Source organism: Crocodylus porosus, unplaced genomic scaffold, assembly GCF_001723895.1.
Source record: "Crocodylus porosus isolate Cpor-Errol unplaced genomic scaffold, CroPor_comp1, whole genome shotgun sequence".
Classification (NCBI taxonomy): Eukaryota; Metazoa; Chordata; order Crocodylia; family Crocodylidae; genus Crocodylus; species Crocodylus porosus.
The window spans coordinates 133,198,658-133,217,961 of NW_017728931.1; the positions used below are offsets into that span (position 1 = coordinate 133,198,658).

A 19,304-nucleotide genomic window follows, 5' to 3' on the forward strand; every position below is an offset into this window, starting at 1 on the left:
TTTATCCTTTGACTTAAATGGGAGTGGGAACAGATAGCTGGACACACACATAGCAAGACCTTTGGGTTTGTGCTCACAGACCTGTTTCTTCTAACTTTTTATTGTGGTCTTCTTTTTTTTTTTTTAAATAAAATATGACAGTAGGAGTCTGATCCTGGAGAATGCACAGTGCTTTCGGCTGCCACTGGGGTCAATAGAGTAAGATGCTGAAGTTGATGAGATTTAACTGTGTTTAAACATCAGCAGGAGACCCGTGCACTGACTACTAGAGGAGGTGAAGGGGCTCAGGGCTCTGCAGAGTTGAATCCTGAAAGAGCATCTTAGGTTATTCCTGTTCAGACTCAGCAATGAATGGGAACCATTTGCCCTGGGTTTTATTTTGATTCTTTGGGACCGGGTAAGGGGATCTAATAATATTCCAAGGAAAAAATTAGTGCCCAAATAACCCTTGTTTCCTTGTTTTTTACACGTCTCTGCTCTTCTTTGTCACCAGCTATAGCAAAAGGCCTGATATGTTCTGACAAAGACCTATTCATGGCATGCTTGTGTGAATTGGCCCGGCACGGGTCACAGCCAACTTCTGTGGGACCTGCTGCCCCCGTTTTACAATACACTCCAGTGTGCCGAGCCATTTGTGAAAGGTCAGAAATGAACAGAGAAATGGACTGGAGTCCAAAACAAGTAGTCCTATAAATATCAGTCATAGTCAAAGGCAGTTTATTGCATTCCCACTCCCGCTCCCGCGCTCTCTCTCTCTCTCTCTCTCTCTCTCTCGTGGTTTCCCAGATGTAATACTGTGCTGCTGACTGAAGTTCTGAAAGGAAAAGAACAGATACGCTTTGGCTTCTGCTTTTATTTTGCACACATGGAATTATCCTCAGTCCTTCGGTCAGCACCGCGAGAGCAGGTTTGAGGCTGAGGAGCACCAAGTCCAAAAATTACCGAGGCTCATATGCTATGGTTGACTTCACCGTTTGTTTGTTTCTTTTTCTTTATCTGTAAATAGCTCGTTTGTTATAGTTTGCGAAATAGCTTCAGACATAGCCAACTTGGACTGGGACTCTTGAGGGTGGCTCTCTTGCTGAGCTAACGTTTCCCTGCACAATGACTTTAGCAGCTAAACTAGAGGACATTGAAGTTACGCTGGAACACCTGCTGATGGATGTGTTTGTAAGTAAACAGCAATTTGCTATTCACAGCAAGATGTTAATAATCTGGAAAGAGGCATACAAATGTAACGGCACATTAAAGTGTTTCATTGACTTCATCCCTCAGGATTTCCTGACAAACCGAATGTCCAGTCATACTAGAGCGCTGTAGAACAGCAATATCATTTTATTGCAAATGGTAATATGTAAAACTAATCACGTGTGACTTCAAGGCACAATATATATTATGGATTTGTTTTATAAATAGTGTACATGTTTAAGGAAGTTCATGCAAGAGGGATGGCTTTGTACTTCACTTATTTCTCGGAATATTTTTGTAGAAGTGAATGTTGAAAGCTACAGTGATGGAGTTGGTTAACCCTCCACATTAAGTCTTTTGCAACTTGATTGCTGGTTTTCTTGCCTTGGAACAGTTCTTAGGCTTTTGTTTTCATTCATTTTTTTTTTTTTTAAAGAAATGATGGAATGAAGTTAATTGCTTTAATTTTAAACTGAAGTCTATTCCTTGTGGATGTGTGTCCACATTCTGATACCAGCTAACGTACACAGGCATAAATCCCAAATTGTGTTCTTAACATCGAGATTGTTGCATTTAAATGATGGCATATCTTTTGGATTTGGCTCTGAATAGATGAGATTAGAATATGAGTCGTCCCCCCCACCTTTTTTTTTTTAAATTTAAAACGAGTCTATTTTAAAACATATCAAACATAGATGACATCTTCTAGTGTGTAATCTCCCTCTTGTTTCTTTTTTTTTTAGTTGCAACATTTATTTTGCAGGAGACTTTCTTTTAGGGGAGTTGTTGCTATTGCAAGTTATTGATTTCACTGCAGAATGAGGTTTTGCGGTGGCCAGAATAATTTGAATTCAGAACATTTCGCATTTTGTTTTAGCTGAAATGTCAAAACGGATCAGTCAGGTTGGCAATGCTAGAATGAGATCTTTCAGTTGTTTGGCAGGTTTTACAAGAAGATTTGAGCTAGAGACTTCTATCTTTTACAGAGTTGAGGAGAAGGCGATATTCCCTATGCACTCCATAGCCAAGTGGTTAGGGCTCTTCCCCAGGTTGTGGGAGATGTGCTTTCAGAGCCCTTGGCTGGTTTGGAGTGGGGACTTGATTTTGGTTATCTTACTCACCTGGTAAGTACCTTCAACAGCGAGCTACAGGGTATTCTGAGCTAGGCAGGGTTTTCCATCCCTGCTGTTATATTGCAGGGGGAAAAAACTTAAATATACCAGGTACGTGAGACTGTCTCTGTCTCATTCACCTGGGTTCTAGGGCATCCCTAATTGAACTCCCTTCTCCACATGTTTCAGTTCAAGTTGTTATGCAAAGAAAGGTACTAAGAATTTAAAACACTATGAAAATGGGACAGTTTGACATCGCTGTTTCATGAAAACAGCCGTCAGTAGGAGTCCCTTTGCACTGGAAGGACTTGTTGACAAGGTAATGCTTTCTGTGTACAGTTGCAACTGTTTTAAAATAATCCTATTTGGTGACACAGTAAGTGTCATCTGTTCCTAACTCTGAATCATTTAATCAAGTGAATGGCAGTGCTCCTGAAATATTCTGGACTTGGTACCCTGGTGACTGAATTCCCTGTACTCCACCAAAAAAGGCTTTATTTAGTGCTGGATGTCTAAAAGTGTTCTACCACTTGGTACTTGAAGTATTTGCTATATTTAGCATAGGAATTACCAGGATCAACTTAACGGGGCACTCTTGGCAGCATTTTTAGTACCACATTTGTCTGGTCATGCCTAAGCATCAGGGCAAGCTTCTTCTCCATCCTTTAACCAAATTCAGTCAATTTGCCACTGGCATTGAATAATCTGCCCTCTATTCCCATTTGGTCCTCACCAAGACTGTTGTACAAATGCCAAGACTTCAGACAGGCAAGGGGATAGAAAAATCAAAATGGAAGAAACCCAAATAGAAGATGTGAGTGCTCAGCCTCAGTAAAAAAAACAAAACAAAACAGGAGGGTATATAACATATGGAGTGGATGAAAGATTACTGAGGTCATTGAAATCAGTAGAGTCACTAATTTGTACCACCAGAGCATTGCCATGTGTCTGTGTATATCCATATGTGATGCTCAGTAAAATCCTCAATTAAATGTAGGTTGTTATGGGTTGGCCTGTTATGAATGTGACCCTAAATGGTGGTATTTTGAGATGCTTGAGCACCTCCTGCTGGCTGCCAAGTGCCCTCAAGTTCCCTTGAACTCAGTGACAATCAAGAGCATTCAGTATTGCCTGGCATCTTGTCTGACTGTGTCTCTGCACACTGAATCACAGGCTCTGTCTATTCTTCCACTTATCTGTCCGTCTTGTCCCAAGGGTGGATCTGTTTTTGTGCAAAGGTCTCTAGAACTGAGAGAGAGAGAGAGAGTTAGCTACAAATTCAGATCTGGATCCAAATTCCTACCCCCCACCCCACCCCACCCCACCCCACCCTTCCCCTGCAGATCTGGGCTGCGGGTCGAGATCTGCAGGTTTCATTTGGAACCAAGTGTTCAATAATCCCCTGACAAATTGCATGTCTGTCTGTCTAGGTAGCTGCCACCACTGTATCTGAGCACCTCTCAACAGTAAAAGTATCGGTTCTCTATCTGTCATTGAAAAGTTGATGCCAGGTTGGTTAACTGACTTATTCTTTTTCTTGTCTTTAAAAGACTAAGATCAATATGGGAAATGGAGTACTAGGGGAAGAATGAAGGAAGATGTGGTTTTATATGTAGCCTGCCTCTGTCCTTGCTTCAGCTGCCCCTAAATCTCCCCTTATCGGTCAACTTTTTCATTCTGGCGGTAGACTGTACTTGTCAGAGGGTGGTCTGGCCTGCAAAGCAAAAATGATCTCTTGTGTATGCGTAACCTTTGCTCACTTGAGTGTGAAGTCCAGAGGTGCCAGATGCCATCCTCATGACTAACATATCTAAGGGATCAGCCTGACATGCTGCTTTGAAATTCAGGATGAGGGCCTTGACCTAGACTATGTGCAGAGCTAGTGCATAGACGAATAAATTGGGTTAATGTGTTTGCGTTGAGCTGTGGTGCTTATCTGGACTGTTGTGATCCAGACTACCTGTGAGCTTCGCTTCCTATGCGGGTTCATTTGCCTGATTGTATTAAGCAAACAAAATCCCTAATAAGTGGGCAAAATCGGAGCCAAATGATGTACTCCTGCATCTTGGCTTGCCTTGCACTGTGGCAGCAGTTGTCGCCGTTTCCAGCCAAACCAGCTGTGCACTGAGCAGTACTAAAAATAACCGGAGATGGGATGCAGAAAAGTAAACATGAAATTCAATACAAGGTAAGGGCAAAGCATAAAGCACTTGCTGTGGTAATAGATCATTCTAGTGGTCAGGTTTGTCTAGGGTCATTAGGACATTACCAAGCAGTTTCCCACTCCCAGGAAAACTAATACTGGGATTAACAGCACCAGGTTGGCCCAGAGGAACTGGAGTGAGCTGCAGGCAGAGAGGCTATCAAGTAACAAGAACCTCTTGGGCATGGTCCCAAAGAACAATCTGAACCATACATCTTCATCAACGTCAGTTTTATTGCTTGGAGAGTGAGGTGATCTATCACTGTAATGCCGCCGTTTCAATCCTCCAAAGTAGAAGATTGCTTACAAGGCTGGGTAATTGTAGCATGTGATCCTGCAGACTTCTCTTTTTCTTTCCTCTCCCCTTTTGTGGGAAGTCCGTGCCATTCAGTGGAGTTTTATCAAACCCGCTCCCAAGTCAAGTCCGCCCCGAGGCCACTGCAACCACTGGGGCACCTTAGATGCTGGGCATCCTTGGTGATTCTTCAAGCCAAGTAACCTGGTGGCGCCCATCTCCTCTCCAGGTAGGGATGGCCGTTGGCTCGCAGGAGCTCATCTGCCCTTTGACAGGTCTTGTCCACACACCCTCTTCACCCATGCTAGCCTGTTTGGGGCACCGGTTTAGTCACTGACCATGGAACAGGCTGTAGTGGTTGACATGGTACCAGATAGCTCATCAAGAGAGGCCTGGCCTAATGGGAACCCCGCTCACAAGCAGGTGAAATTTGAAGGCCCCATGAATGCCTGTTATGTGGCATTAAGTGAGCTTTTGATGCAACTTTTTTTGGGACAGGTAATAAGAAGCAACAACTGGGAACTAAACATCCTGTATTTTCTGGCATATGACACACCTTTTTCTCAAAAACCAGCTGCGGGAAACTAGAGTGAGCCTTATGTGAAAGAAATCCAGGGTCTGAACCAAACTCCCCCCAGAGGTGGTGCAAGCACCTACTGTGGACTCCTTCAAAAACAGCTGGATTTATTTCTTGCTGGGGTCACTTGATCCCAGCTGACTTCCTGCCTATGACTGGGGGGAGAGGGGCTAGACCCGATGATCTCATGAGGTCCCTTCCAGCCCCTAATGTCTATGAAATAGGGTAAGAACAGGTTCTGCCAATTACTTGGTGAAATGGAAAGTAAAATCTTCAGCAATCAACAGGAAGAAGAAAAAAGAGCAGTCTGGCCTCTCTAGCTACCCCTACTACTTCAGTTACTCCAAGGAAAGATATATTTTTCTTCATTCTGGCTTTCAGAAACAAGGTGTATATTACACTATGGGGCATGGTGTATTAAGAAAATACAGTATGTGCCCACTTATTCAGTGGAAACCCTCTAACTTCATGGGACTTCAGTGGGATATTGACTGAGCAAGGACTCCAGGGGTGGACCATTTGGACTAAAGTGAGATTCTGGGCTCTGTAAGCATGCACCTTTCCATATGGCATCTCCTAACTGTTGGGACTAAAATTATCAAATGCTGAGGCCACAGATCCTGGCTGACAAGGATTTGTGGCTCCTTGGTGCCAGCTGCATAAATCAGGTGTAATTCATCTGGAGCAACTTCCATGGAGCTTCTCAGGGAAGAAGCCAGCACAGGGTTTGACATGAGCTGCATTTGATACATCCCCTGCAAAACTGATCTTCCAGATTTATATGATTTCTGTAGAGGCCAAAAATGTTGCATTTGCCTTTCATGAACTACCACTCCCTTTCCTCTTCCCCTTCTTTCCATTTTCCTCCCCATCCCCTCCATAAGCACATAATGTGTGTGTTACCTTGTCATCCCACTGTCTGGAAAGCAGCTGCCACCACACTGACAATTCCCTTATTACAAGAGGGCACAGGACGGCTTTGCATTCTGTGGCTTCTGTGAGATGAGATAAAAGGAAAGCATCAGGCATGACGTTTCATAATTAACTGTCATCAGCTGCATGCTTTCTAGGAGCAGCTTGTTGAGCAGGAGCGCTGCAGCATTTGGACACCAAAGAGGACTTGCAGACAGGAACAGGCCAAAATTGGAAGCACAGAATTAGAGACCAGGTGAGCAGTCTGGTTCTGAAAGCTCGAATAATGTGTGAAATCCTGGCAGCATCACATGGCTTTCCATGGTTCAAACAGCTTGTGAGGAATATGTTAGCAGGCAGTTTGACTGTGCGGACTAAAGGAAGAAAAGGACCTGTTGACTGAGGAGGCCAACCTGCCCAGTCGAACCAAAAGCAAGCAGGCTAAGAGTCCTTATTAGGAAAAATGGGCTCAAAATTGATCAATTGGCCTGAGTAATAAGACCAGCTGCTGAGCCCTCAATAGGTCTAATTGTTACACATGGAGAGAGGTGCCTACCAATGCAACACCTAAGCAAAAGAAGACTGCCTCCCTTGCTCGTTCCAAATGACCATGGGCTTGGTTGTAAAGCAACGCCTGACTGATTTCCATTTGATTTTTGAGAACTTGCTTCTAGGCCAAATACAAATAAGCCTGACCAAATGCAAAATATGCATGGTATCTTCCATCTGCATGCCCACAAGGGCCACCCAACTGCCCCCTCCTGCCTGATCCTGGACTGGCCAAACTCATTCCCAGCATGGCAAACAGATCTTAAGATCCAGAAGAGACATGCAGCTATGTAGGATAGCCTAGCAATCAATACTGTAAACAAATAGTGCTTTGTTTTCCCCTTATTGGTACAATTACACTATTTACATTGTACTAGCTTTACTTCATAAACCAGGCAATCAATACCAGTTATCAAAATCTGTGACAGCATTGGAAAGAGAGAAGGGAGGGGTGTTGGAAGAAGGTTAGGTAGACTTGCAAAGAAAACAAATCTACCAAGTAAACCAAGTGCACAGCCAGTCTCCTCCATGCTTCAGGCATGGAAACGCTGTTGTGGTTGCTATCGATCCCTGGTGTCCAAACAGTACATTTTTCTTAATCACAAATGCAATAATAAGGCGTTATCAAAATGTAAAGTGATCCATTGATCTATATGGCAGCAATAAATTGCCTAGTTTAGCCTGCCTGCCAGCGTTGTGCTAATGGAAGAGGAAGCAGCTAGTTTGTCCTTCGAGTCGTCGCAACTCGTGAATAATGCAAGAGTGCGAATGGTTACATTGGCCCCAGTGGGATAGCTGATAGCCCCATTTATTTACCAGAAGGATCAGATCTTTGAAGTAGCTCCAGTGAGGGTTTCTCTCTGTCGCCAGTTTACCCTCTTCATCCAGTGCATGTGTTTGAGGATCAGAAATGTTGAAAGCCTGAACTCGCAGCACTCCCAAGGTGATGGGAGTTTTGTCACCATATTGAAGGGAGCAGAGTTGAGGCCCTAATAGTTGACTTGCAGTGAGAGTTAGGGTGACTTATCACTTTGGAGGATGTGCTTGATATAGCACCCTTCTAAGGGTGCATTAAGTAGCTCTTTGTTGTGTAAGTTTGTTTTTGGAGGGTTTTTCCCCCCCTCCCCCTCCTAATTGTAAAGGGCATTTTCTTTGAAGAGAAATGTTCCAAATTCCCTAGGGATGAGAAGGGAATTGGGATTTATTTTATAAATTCTTCTGCACCGATTTTTAAAAAACAAAACAAAACAAAACAAAACCCCAAAATAGGGTCCAGTTCTCCCGTCAACTCCTTGTCCTTGAGGCCACAATTTTTTGTTCGGAGTCAACTGGCTAGGGATTGAGCTGTAACGACTGAGATAAAATTGGGCATCTCTGGGTGAAGCTGCTTTGCTGAAGTCAAGGTTTTGCTCACCAGTAATGCACGAAAGCCAGAAACTGAAACTGCAGCCTAAATGTATTGGTTCAAGATCATAGGAAAATAGGGCTGGAAGGGACCTCACAAGGTCTTCTGGTCCAGCGCCCTTCTCAAGACAGGATCACCTCTGACTAAACTAGTCCAGCCAAGATTGGTAATATTCCAAAAATAGACTGTCAATGTAGACAGATGCAAGTATTCAATCAATTAGTGTGTTTTTTAGTAGCATACAGAGCAGTGATGCTAATTAATCATTGGAACAACTCCACTAAGGAAGCGGTGGATTCTTCTTCATGTGAAGCCTTCTGGAATGAAGAGGATGTGTATTTGGAAGATGTAACTGCTGTTTGATCTGGAGCATACGCTTTGTAGGAGTTACAGGATAAGTTTCTACAGCCTGTGTTATGCAGTAGGCTGAATAAGATCACACTGGTCCCTCGTGGCCTAAATTGATGTAGGTTTAAACTTTGAGAACTGTTCTGGCCATGTTGACAGTGTCTCTGCAGATCTGAGCAAGTCAATATTGTTGTTGTCGTTCCTATTGCAGGATAATGGCTACTGGTCTCCTATAAGACTTCAGTAGTAGCGAGAAAAATGGCATTTTTTTTTTTTCCTAGGTCTGGTAGGACTCAAGATCCTCCAAAAAAATCCCCTCAAACCCAGCTATGAAATCTTCTCTTATCACCTATTTTTCCCTAAATGTTGCTTTAATTATTTAGTTGAGAATCTGAAGAGAAATAACAAGGGTAAAGCTTAAAATTAAACAAAGAAAGGGGTGAGAAACTTAAGACGCGTAAAAGAGAAAAGGAAAGATATCTTCACAGTGCTCTTTGGCCTGGTCTGCACATCACTTTAAGACCCAGCTTTGATAAGAGCTCATTACCTCTCATAAGATGCAGAGAGCCCTTAACTCCTACAGAAATCAGGGGGAGTTGAGGAGGCGTGGTACCATTCAAGACCAACCCCACTACTGCCTTAGGTCCTGGGCTGTACCCCTGCAGTTCCCGCAGGAGACCGTGGGGTTTGGGGGTCTGGCCTCTCAAACTATTTTTACAGCCGTGTCCCGACTCCTCCTGTACATGTCACACCAGGCTACTCGTCATGCCGTGGGAATGCAGACTTGCTGCCAAATATTCCCCTGGTTTATGTAAGCTTCTGGGGTCAAAGGTCACCCCCGCCATGCTCCCCCCAGGATGTAATAGTGGCATATTTCAAGGTCAGCTGTGTCAGACAACTTCCTCCCTCATTAATTGCCAGGCCTCTGAGTTGTGTGGGAAACCAGTAAAACGCGCTGATCCCAAAGTCTAATATAGAAGCCATGGGTTAAGTATGTGCAAGGAAACCCCTAGGGGATTATGAAGCGGGGATTGACCCACAGGACCAGTAAAACAGAGAAGTTATTCTTCGGATATAGTGCAAACACACACTAGTTCCCAACTGCTCTTACTGCTGGAAAGGAGCTTTACCACCAGCCTTCCCCAAAGCTCACCCGTGGGCTCTTGAGGCACTTTGGGGTCTGCACCAGGCTCGCCCCTCTGGGATCTGTGCCCGTGTCATTTTATGTGCTTGGCTCCCGTCAACGTAAGTGAAGCCAGAACGTGCTCAGCACCTTGCAGATTTGGACCATCTAAAAGAAGCAGCTTTCATTGGAGGCTCCGTTATGGGCTTATGCCTCTTTCTTTCAGCAAACTGAAGCACCCAAAACCCTGCCCGTCCAGCTGAAATCTCTCAAGCCGTTGAATTTAACTGAGAAATGCCAGAAATTCTGCATCCTTGATTTGCCTTGGATAAGCTGGGAAGACATCTGTCGTGCCATGCTCCCTCATGCTGTAGCTTCCCCGTTCTTCTGGGCCTGGTTGAGCCCACAGCTACTCGTATCTGGATATAAACCTCCCCAGAACTAGGAGATCCTCAATTCCCAGACTTTTGGTTGGGACCCAGCTGTATTGGTCCCACCTCTGTGACCATGCATTTCCACAGTGCTAACTCGTCAGCAGATGTGCACAGGGGCTAAGTGATCCTGTCTGTGGAATCCAAGGTGCCAGACTGTGTTCATTGACTGTGCCAGGCTTTAGTGTTGTGTTGAGTTGCTACTTAACCAGGAGATTACAGAAGCCATGTTTGTACAGCGTAACTTGCTGTTTGGTGTAATGATGGGGAACAGGAGGAGCCTAGGTTAACTGAATGAGGAGTGACATAAATGGATGGTGAAAGAAGAGGGGGTTTTTTTCTGCCTCTTGGTAGCTGGTAGGCCAGTGGGCTGTATTGCACTGCAGGATCAATGGAAAGCAGCCTTCAGAATTGCCCGCAATAAGTTTTTCTTCTCCTAGGACGTAGGGAAGTGAAGGCTAGTTCCAAAGCACTTGCTTGCTGCAGGAGATTGAAGTCCGTTTGAGCCACTGGGAGAATCCAAGAGTTGCAGGGCCAGCAGCATTGCTTTGTCAGGGTAGGAGCAGTCGTAATGTCTCTGGATATGCTAATGATAGGTGGCTCAGTTTAGCAAACTAGGCAGTAGCAGAATTGATGGGGCTGCATTTCTAGAGCTGTTTTGTGGACTTGTTTTTGGCTTTTAAGCGGTTAATATAACTGAGGGAGAGGGCACCAAAACAGCTAGAACAGGTCCTGGTGCTAGGGTGTTTGGATTCAGATGTGACTTCTGAGAAGTCAGACCATCGGTGACACACCTGCATGGCCAGTGGAGCCTCTTGAGCCCTTGTGATGGACAGCTGGGGGGGAAAGGCCATGACTCTATAATAATTGCTTCCTTTGGGCTGCTCAGCATGGCCAGTTGCTGGCTAGTCGGGATCCAAGTGAAGAATTTGGCCCTTAGTGTAAACTGACTGATAATGTGCAATGACTTGCTCCTAGATCAAAGGCATCAGTAATCAGTATTTTTCTGCTATCCTATTTGATACTTTTGCATCAACAACAAAAAATGTGGTGCTGCTTCAACTGTGAGAATTGTTAGTTGGCAGGAAAGTGTGAAATACTGCTTCAGGATCTGTAGGTGAGTACTGTAGACTCAGGATCTATTGGTGAGTGCTTAGAACAGTTCCCCTTTCAGAGGCTTCAGCTTGTCAGCTCAGTAGATTGCCAGGAGGTACAAGCTACATTTTAAAAAAATATATATATATATATGACAGCACGGGGGATTGTTAGCCAGGAGATCTGGAATTAAAAATGCTGGAAAATAAAAAAGAAGAAAAAAAGATTTGTTTCTTTGTGCAAACATTTTGGAATGAAACGTTCCATGTGAGGTGCCTGTAATTAGCCATTCATATTTTGGTACTTAAATTAGTGGCCTAATGAAAAAGACACAGCGTATTGATTTCAAGGATAACTCTATATGCACTCTGCTCTTAAGAAAAAATAATAATAAAAACCAAGACTTTTAATTATTTTACTCTGGATTGTATTGTCAAATGGAGCTTTTATCAAAAGATCATCAATCTAGCATGTTGCATTTCAATTTATGTCAGCAGCTTTGCTTATTTCCATTTGCTAAACTGCACTGGACACTTATTGACCTGAAATTTGACTCCTCCTTTCTAAATATCACGTGTTGTGCACTGGGCAAGCTTATTTTCACCTCCCCCTTTTCATTAAAGACGACAAGATTTCGAGTCTGAAATAATAATGCATTGGAATGTAATTCCCTGTGATGCCCTGTTGCCATAAACCACAGTTCCTGGCAGCCTGCAATTAGCACTAAGAGTATCCATTTGGTTTAAACAGTTCTCCTTTCAGCCATACATAAATACCACATGTCTCTGTTGAGGGGCTGCGGTAAGCCTGGTCAGGACGTTCTGCTGGCACAGAATTTGGCTTTGATTTCTTTCTGTGGTGCTTTATCGGGGATTTTCTGTCTAAAGTTTAGGTTAGCCATTAAGGAAACAGATCCTAACAGAGCAGGCATCAGGCCAGTCCATCCTTTGGTCTGTATACAGTAGGGATCTTCCACCTTTTTTATGCAAGTGTTGGCTGATGCCAATTGCAAGAGTGATCTGAGGAAACCCAAGGAGTTCCTCTTCCATTGCATCCCTGTTCTGTGACCCAACAGAGATGATGGCTAGAAACAGAAGCTACACTTATACAGAACTGGTATAAGTGATCAAAAAACGGTTCAAATCTGTAACGCAACAGAAGTTCAGTGCATATAAACCACTTACAAAATGACTGAAACAGGTTTAAGATAAACCTGGATGGATGTAGCATCAGACTTAACTTTAAGTCAGTTTATTGAACTTCTGTCCCAGATCCCCTCCTGACTCAAGTTAGCTTATGGTCCCCCCTGCGTAAGGATGCTTTGCAACACCCTGCCCTGCACAGTGGGTACATTAGGCTTGGCCCAAGCTGTTTGCTCCAGCTAAGCAAGGAGGTATGCTCTAGCACTCCCAGTGTCTGGCCTTGGCCACTGCAGGCATATGGCTGCATTTCCAGAATCAAAGGGGAATGTCTGTTCACTTACTTTTCAGTTCAGTCTACACAGCTTAGACTAACCTGCCAAGATTGAATCAATTAAACCTCAGGCTTTTTGACTGTCTGTACTAGACCAATATGTTTAATTGTAGACTTGTGAGTTTAGCAGGTCAACTTGAACATTGACAATATTTTGGTGGAAAAACAAGAAATAAACTAACAAGAAAGCAAATAGAGTGGGTCTGGTTTCCTCTCCACTACACGCACAACAACAACTTTGTGTGTAAACTCCACGTGCTTCAGCGGAGCTGCTCCTGATTTCCAGATGTGTGACTGAGAAGATAATCAGGCTTATGATGGTTGCACAGTGCTCGCTGGTGCCAGCCTGTAGAAGAACCTCACAGCGTGGGGAGAGGGAATAGATTTCTTGTAGTCTCAGGTGCTGTGCAGGCTTCTTGATAATAGGAATTTGTTGTTCCATTGCTTTGAAAAGTCAATAACCCCTATTTCCACTTGTCATTTAAGGCTATCGTGCAGCTGAACTAACTTTCCAGTGACTAGCAAGGGTGGGGCACTTAGCAAGCATCCCTGTGGATTGGACAAGTCACATGCAGCAACTAAACCCACAGGGATGCTTCCTAAATCCATGTGATGTTGGAGAGAGCTGAGCTAGCTTGGGTCCCTGAAGCCATCCAGCTATGGCAGCACGGGACTTGGCAGGCTGAATCAGCCCATGGGTTCTGTGCTGTTGCAGCTAGACGTCTTCCAGCACCCAATCTAGCTTGCTAAAGGGCAAATGCACAGTGTTCATTCGTCCGTCTAGCAGCACGGTGATGTGTAGAGAAGTCCAAGAGACTCCTGCTGTGAGCTAACAGAGCTGGTCCTTCAGCTCGGGCAGAAGCATCACATTCAAGGGTCCTGGGGGTAGTTGCTGCACGTGACTCGTCCAATCCAAAGGGATTATTACATCCTTCCGGCAGAAATGTGAGAACAATTTAGGTAAGGTATTAATGTCATCAGGCCTGATGTAAGCAAGAACCCTGTAAACACAAGACCTCAAATTGGATTAACAGAGAGGTCTCTTCTTGGCCTCCAGCAAACTCTTTTTCTTCGGGCTAAACCCTGGGGTTCTGATTCAGACATGACTCAGTCCTTGCCCAGATGAAACTCCCCATGGGGCAAATGCTGATTTTTATTTACACTGAGGCAAACCTGCCGACATCAGTAGGATGATTCCTTTTGGTGTACGTGAGAGCAGCGCGCGGCTCTGCGTGTTGCTTTCCTGCAGGCAGGCAAATGGGTACCTTTTTCTTTTTTAATGATTATTAGGGAAGAACTTTTTAATTTTCAGAGGTAAAAGAATGTAACCCTATACCTAGTCTATATAAAGAATCCACATGAGTCAGTCATGCTTAAGACATTTCCATCTTTTCCTGTCTCTCGCTCTTATTTGGTAGCACACACGGAACTAATTATGAACAAAGGCTGATTGTTTTAATATTTGGAGGTTCCCACATCAAGCTGCTGCTCTTTCTTTGACTGCCTTTTAATGCATTTGCACAAATACATTCTCCTTTTTTTTTTTTTCTTCTCTCCATTTTTTTAAAAATGGTGTTTAAGCCCCTATTCCCAGTACCCACTTTTAGACTTTGACCACAAAAATCTTTCTGGTTTTTTTTCGGTTTAACCTGAGCCCTGGGCAGGGGGGCTGGAGATATGTCTGTGTGAAAAGCTCAGCAGAGTTCTGGCCCAAACTGTATTGCTCTCAGAGCAAGGACAGCGTGCCTCCTTCTGCTTTCTTTTCGACCATGTCAGTTCAGATCAATGGCATAGAGGTGACTGACTGAGTGACACTGTTAATTCTGAGCCCAAAGTGGAGCAATACCTGTAGCAGAACATGGAAATGAACACGTGTTTTGAAAGCAATTTTGCTTTGGGATGCTTGCTTGCATTGCAGGAAATGGAAGGAACCTGGCAAGTTTCAAACCGTTTCTGCACTAGTAAGCCAACAGAGACGGTTTTAACTCTCTGTCTCTTCTGGAAAAGGAAAGTCATTGTGTATCACACAGTGTTGTTGGCTTATGAAGGGGAAATAGGCGTCTATATTGAAGCTGATCCCATGGAGCACAAGTATAACTCTAGTATAACAATGTGAGACTATATGAAAGTAGTAAATAAAGCCTTTTTAAATGAGCATACAGACCATGCAGGTTTCCACTGGTAGAGGAGCGTATAGATATAGTTTGTGCACATAGATATAGTTTGTGTGTGTGAACGTGCACTGTACCACGTGGTCACTGTACTGCGTATAATAGACAGCCTTTCTAGTAAAATGCTTGTAGTAACTGAGCCGTCTAGAGAATCCTTTTAAAGGCCAGTTGCTCTGTCTGCGCTCTCGTGCGTCTAAGAGAGAGTAATATCCAAATGCAGGGTTTAACATTAATCTCTGCACCAGATGGTGATACACCAGATATTCTTTTTAAGGTGGACATGTGATCTACTGCACAGCAAACCAGAGGGGTCTACTGTCATGTGACGAAATGTATAATAAGTCTGATAGAGCTTTGATTAGACGACTGACCTGGTTACCATCTGTAGCTAAAAGAAGCGAGGTTGACATTTTTAGAACATTCTCCCCAGAAGCTTCATTCGTCCACCTCTGGCACAGCAATCCTGCTCTGCTGGGAGAAACAGAAGGAAGCTGGAGATCTGCTGCTTGAGGCATGTTGTTAAGGTTACAGGGTTGGGCTTTTTCTCTTTTGCAAACCACATCTTGACTCATAGGGTCTAGAGTAAAAAACCCACTCAGCTACTTGCTATTTGGAAAATCTGGACACGACTGTTAAGTTTAATTTACAAAGAAGCCTCTCTCCGCCGTGTACTAGCACGTACACACATTCGAGTTAGCTCTGCACTATGGTAGTACAGACAGCTGTGACTCCCAGTAGGACCCGAAGACTTTTGTTCAAAATACCATATGGATCGCTGAGGAGGCGCAGTGTGGAAAGGGTAAGCTCTGATTTCTTTGTGTTGAGACTTTACCCCTTCAGTGAGCCCCTGCTGATACTGTTTACTATGTCATTATATGCAGAAATTGGTACTAGGGAGACGAGTATGATGACGTTTCCTAATTAGTACCAGTCAGGCTGCATGAGTGTAGAAGGTAGCAATGGGTAGTAGTAAACTCGACATGGCAATATGTAATAATTTGTACTAGTCAGAGGCTCTATGATGATGCACAGTAGTAGTCAATACTATTGGAATGATTCCTAGTAATTTGTATTAGTTGGGGCTATATGATGATGTATGGTCCTAGTAATCGGTAATAGATGGGTCTGTATGATGTCTCATAATCAGTATTGGTTGGAGCTGCATGGTGATGTACTAGGAATCGATATAGGCAGAGCACACATGAAATGCATGGTAGTGAGCACTGCGAGCTGTGATATTTTGAGCTCTTGGTACATGTGAGGGTTATGCTGGGCTCACTAGTCAGCAGCATGCTGTGTATGACAGTGCACTGTCATAACTGGTACTAGCTAGATCAAATGGCAAGAGTGAAATGGGACGGTGTTTGTTACTTTCTTGTCGTTCCCAGCATCCTGTTGGTGCTGGAGGTGTGGAGATGAGGTAATAGGTCATGGAGAATAAATGTATCAGAGACAAATGCTCATTAAAAAGTATCTCAAACACAGTTCTTAGAGCCTCTACAGAACTGCTAGCACCCAAGAAGTGAGGCTTCCCTATATGACGGCACTTGGCAACTTGACGCTTAGCAGATCAAAAAGTTAAGGTGCTATAAAGCGCTCATGTCAATGTTCGCCAATCTCCCCAGAGACCCTAACTAACTACCCATTTATGTATTTTTTTTTTTTTTTTTTTTTTTTTTAATGCACTAGTGACATAATTATGTTGCGCCTTCAGGAAGTGAAGCTCTCACTGACTGCAGTGCTTTGACCTTGAGGGACAAGGTTCCCTTTAGCTTTGAGGACTGACGGAAATGGCAAAATGGTTGTAGAAGAAGCAGGAATCCCATCTAGCTACTAGCATTGCACCCTGGGAGACCAAAGAGGATGAATGTGTGGCAACCTACTGAAAACAAAAGCTGCTTTTTAAATCGTGGGTTTACCCCCTGCTGACCTATCCAAAACCCAGGCGGCTTCGGCGTTCCTATGGAAGTGCCAAGACTTGCCGTGGCACATGCAAACTGCACAGGAACTACCCTGCCTGTCACTTTTTCTAGTACTTAAATGTTGCTCAATTAAAGTGACAGAATGCATTTTGCTCACTCATGGCTCTTTGTAGTTTGGATATTGTGGATAAAGGTCTGAAGAGATTCAGTTCATCCACTGACTTCTCAGCCGTGGCACTTTTATAAGTCTGGTTTGTCTGTGTGATTGGGAAGCGAAGAGCTCCCATAATTGTTCAGTGGCAAGCTGGGCAAAATAATTTGGCCAAATACTTAATTTGCTGGAAAACATCGTTTTGAATCAACTGAAGCCATTTAGAAATGTTTGTTTTCATTTTTAAGTGGCTTCCACTGGAAAAACAATAGCTTTGAAAAAAATCAGTGTTTTGACACATTCAAAGTAACCTACTTTGTCAGTCTTTTTATAAAGGGTTAAAAGGGGGTTTTTTTCTTTTAACCCCTCTAACTGAGCTTTTTGATTCCATTGACTCCGATCCAAAATATTTGGGTTATTTTTGTCAACACTTCACACTTTTCTTTGCCCCCCTCCCTACCTTGCCCAATTGGCAAGCGAACCAAAAAAATCAATTATTCACGCAGCTGTCGTTTGGAATTGTTTGGTTGTTTGTAACACATTCATAGATGTCACCGCCGACACATTTTCCAGCTGGTAGGAGCTGAAGGACCCTCCGTTCTCAGTGGGCCCACTTCCTTCACTCCAAATTGCAGTCAGCCCCTAACTTGCCTTTGGGATCCCAACTCTGGGCGGGGTGGTTGTTCAGTTTGTACAGCTCCTAGCAAATGTTATCGGTCCATGACTGGGGCTCCTTGGTGCTAGCCAAGGACCAATAGCAAAAACTTTAAAAAGCTCACATTGTAGAACCACATCAAAGTATCCCTTGTATGCAGGTATGGACATCCCTACACTTGTGCTTCATTTCTACATATGGATTGTGCTGCAAGGCAGTATCTGTACAGATAGGACCCCCGTGGCTTTGTGGGGGTCTGTGAGGTTATAGGAACCCACCCACACATTTCTGTCTTGCCGGGTCTGAGCCCCAGTCACAGATTTCCAAGGGTAAATATAGTTCCTGAGATCTGTAACAAGGGTGTGACAGGCTGCAATAGGAGCTGAACTTTTACAGTTGCAGGAGTCAGTGTCTAGTGTCTTCATAGTTGCTACTGCAAGATAATGTGAATGTTGCCTGGAGCAGGAGACTGACGTTCCCTAAAAATTCTGTTTCCCTTGAGTTAATAGTGAATTCCTCCCAGAGTGGGAGACCATTCATCTGGCGCAAGGTCCAGCAGCAACTGCTGCAACCAGCCCTAAAGGGCTAATCCAAAGTGCATGGTGTGCTCCCTCCCCTGGAGTGCACGATCCCTTTTTTGGGATCATACCCAGCTGGAACAGATCAGAGTAGCCCCTTGCCTGCTCTAACCAGCATCGACTGTCATAGCAGTGCAGAGCTGATGCTTGGAACCGCAGCTCTTGCATCGGTGACTTCATGCACATAGAGGTTTCTCAGCCTAACAATTTCTCAATGGAAACTCCTAGTCAGCTGGGAGAATTGTCTGGCTCTTCTCTCCAGCAGTGGTCAGCGGCCAGGCTTCCTCCCACTCATTGCTCTTGCCATTCCTTCCATAATCGGTTGCAGCAGGGAATTTCGAGCAAGTAACCATTGCTGGCTGCACTGCCACGTGAGCTGTAGCCTGAGGAGGGAGTTGTAGAGAGCCTGACTTCCCTTTGTGGAGTCTGGTAGGCTAGCCTACGTTTTCCATACTGGAGGGGGAGAGGGATCTAATACACACGTATCATTCAAGCATAGAATCGAGGTATCACTTGATTACTGATGCTTTGTGGCAGTGGTGGGTCTTGAAGGGAGTTTTAAGGCAGATCAGTCCCAGGACAATGCTCCGTCACCAAGAGCAGCATAGAAGAAGGTGTGGGGGAGTCGAACAGACAGGCAAGGCTGGTATTGCTCAGAACAAGAGGAGGTTGGAGATGGCATTATGAGAGACTAGAGCAGTCAAGGAAGGGGTGGAATTGCGAAGGACCTTGAAATTGAGGGCAAGAAGCTTAGCAATTGCTCAGGATAACTGCAGTGAATTGTTACCTCCGTACCGTACATTACATGTGCGTATGCACGGGTAATGTTGTATAGACGTAGAGATGAACACACACGGGGAGAGAATATACAGGCTCACACAATGGTAGGGAGTGGGAGATTCTGCACTACATTAATCATAACTGTCCACAAGTGAGACGGAGGGTCGTAACTCAAGCGCGGCACAGCCAGGCATGACTTGCACAAGCTTTTTCCTAGCTCACTCTTCACTCTTCTCGATAGCGACACTAATATGAATGTACGAGGCTGCATCAATGCTAACACCACATCTTATGTTGTCTGCTGGCTTGTAGGAACTTGCTGAAACCACATCATAT

At 44.2% G+C, this 19,304-nt stretch overlaps 1 protein-coding gene across 1 annotated transcript in view; it reads left to right on the forward strand.

Annotated features, from left to right (window-relative positions):
* Positions 1-761: 761 nt before the first annotated feature.
* Positions 762-19,304, forward strand: part of FRMD4A (FERM domain containing 4A) — a 289,469-nt gene continuing 270,926 nt past the window's right edge. The window contains exon 1 of the mRNA XM_019543681.1: positions 762-1,170. Within this exon, the coding sequence (XP_019399226.1) occupies positions 1,105-1,170 (66 nt within the window). The 5' untranslated portion in view covers positions 762-1,104. The remainder of the gene's footprint in view (positions 1,171-19,304) is intronic.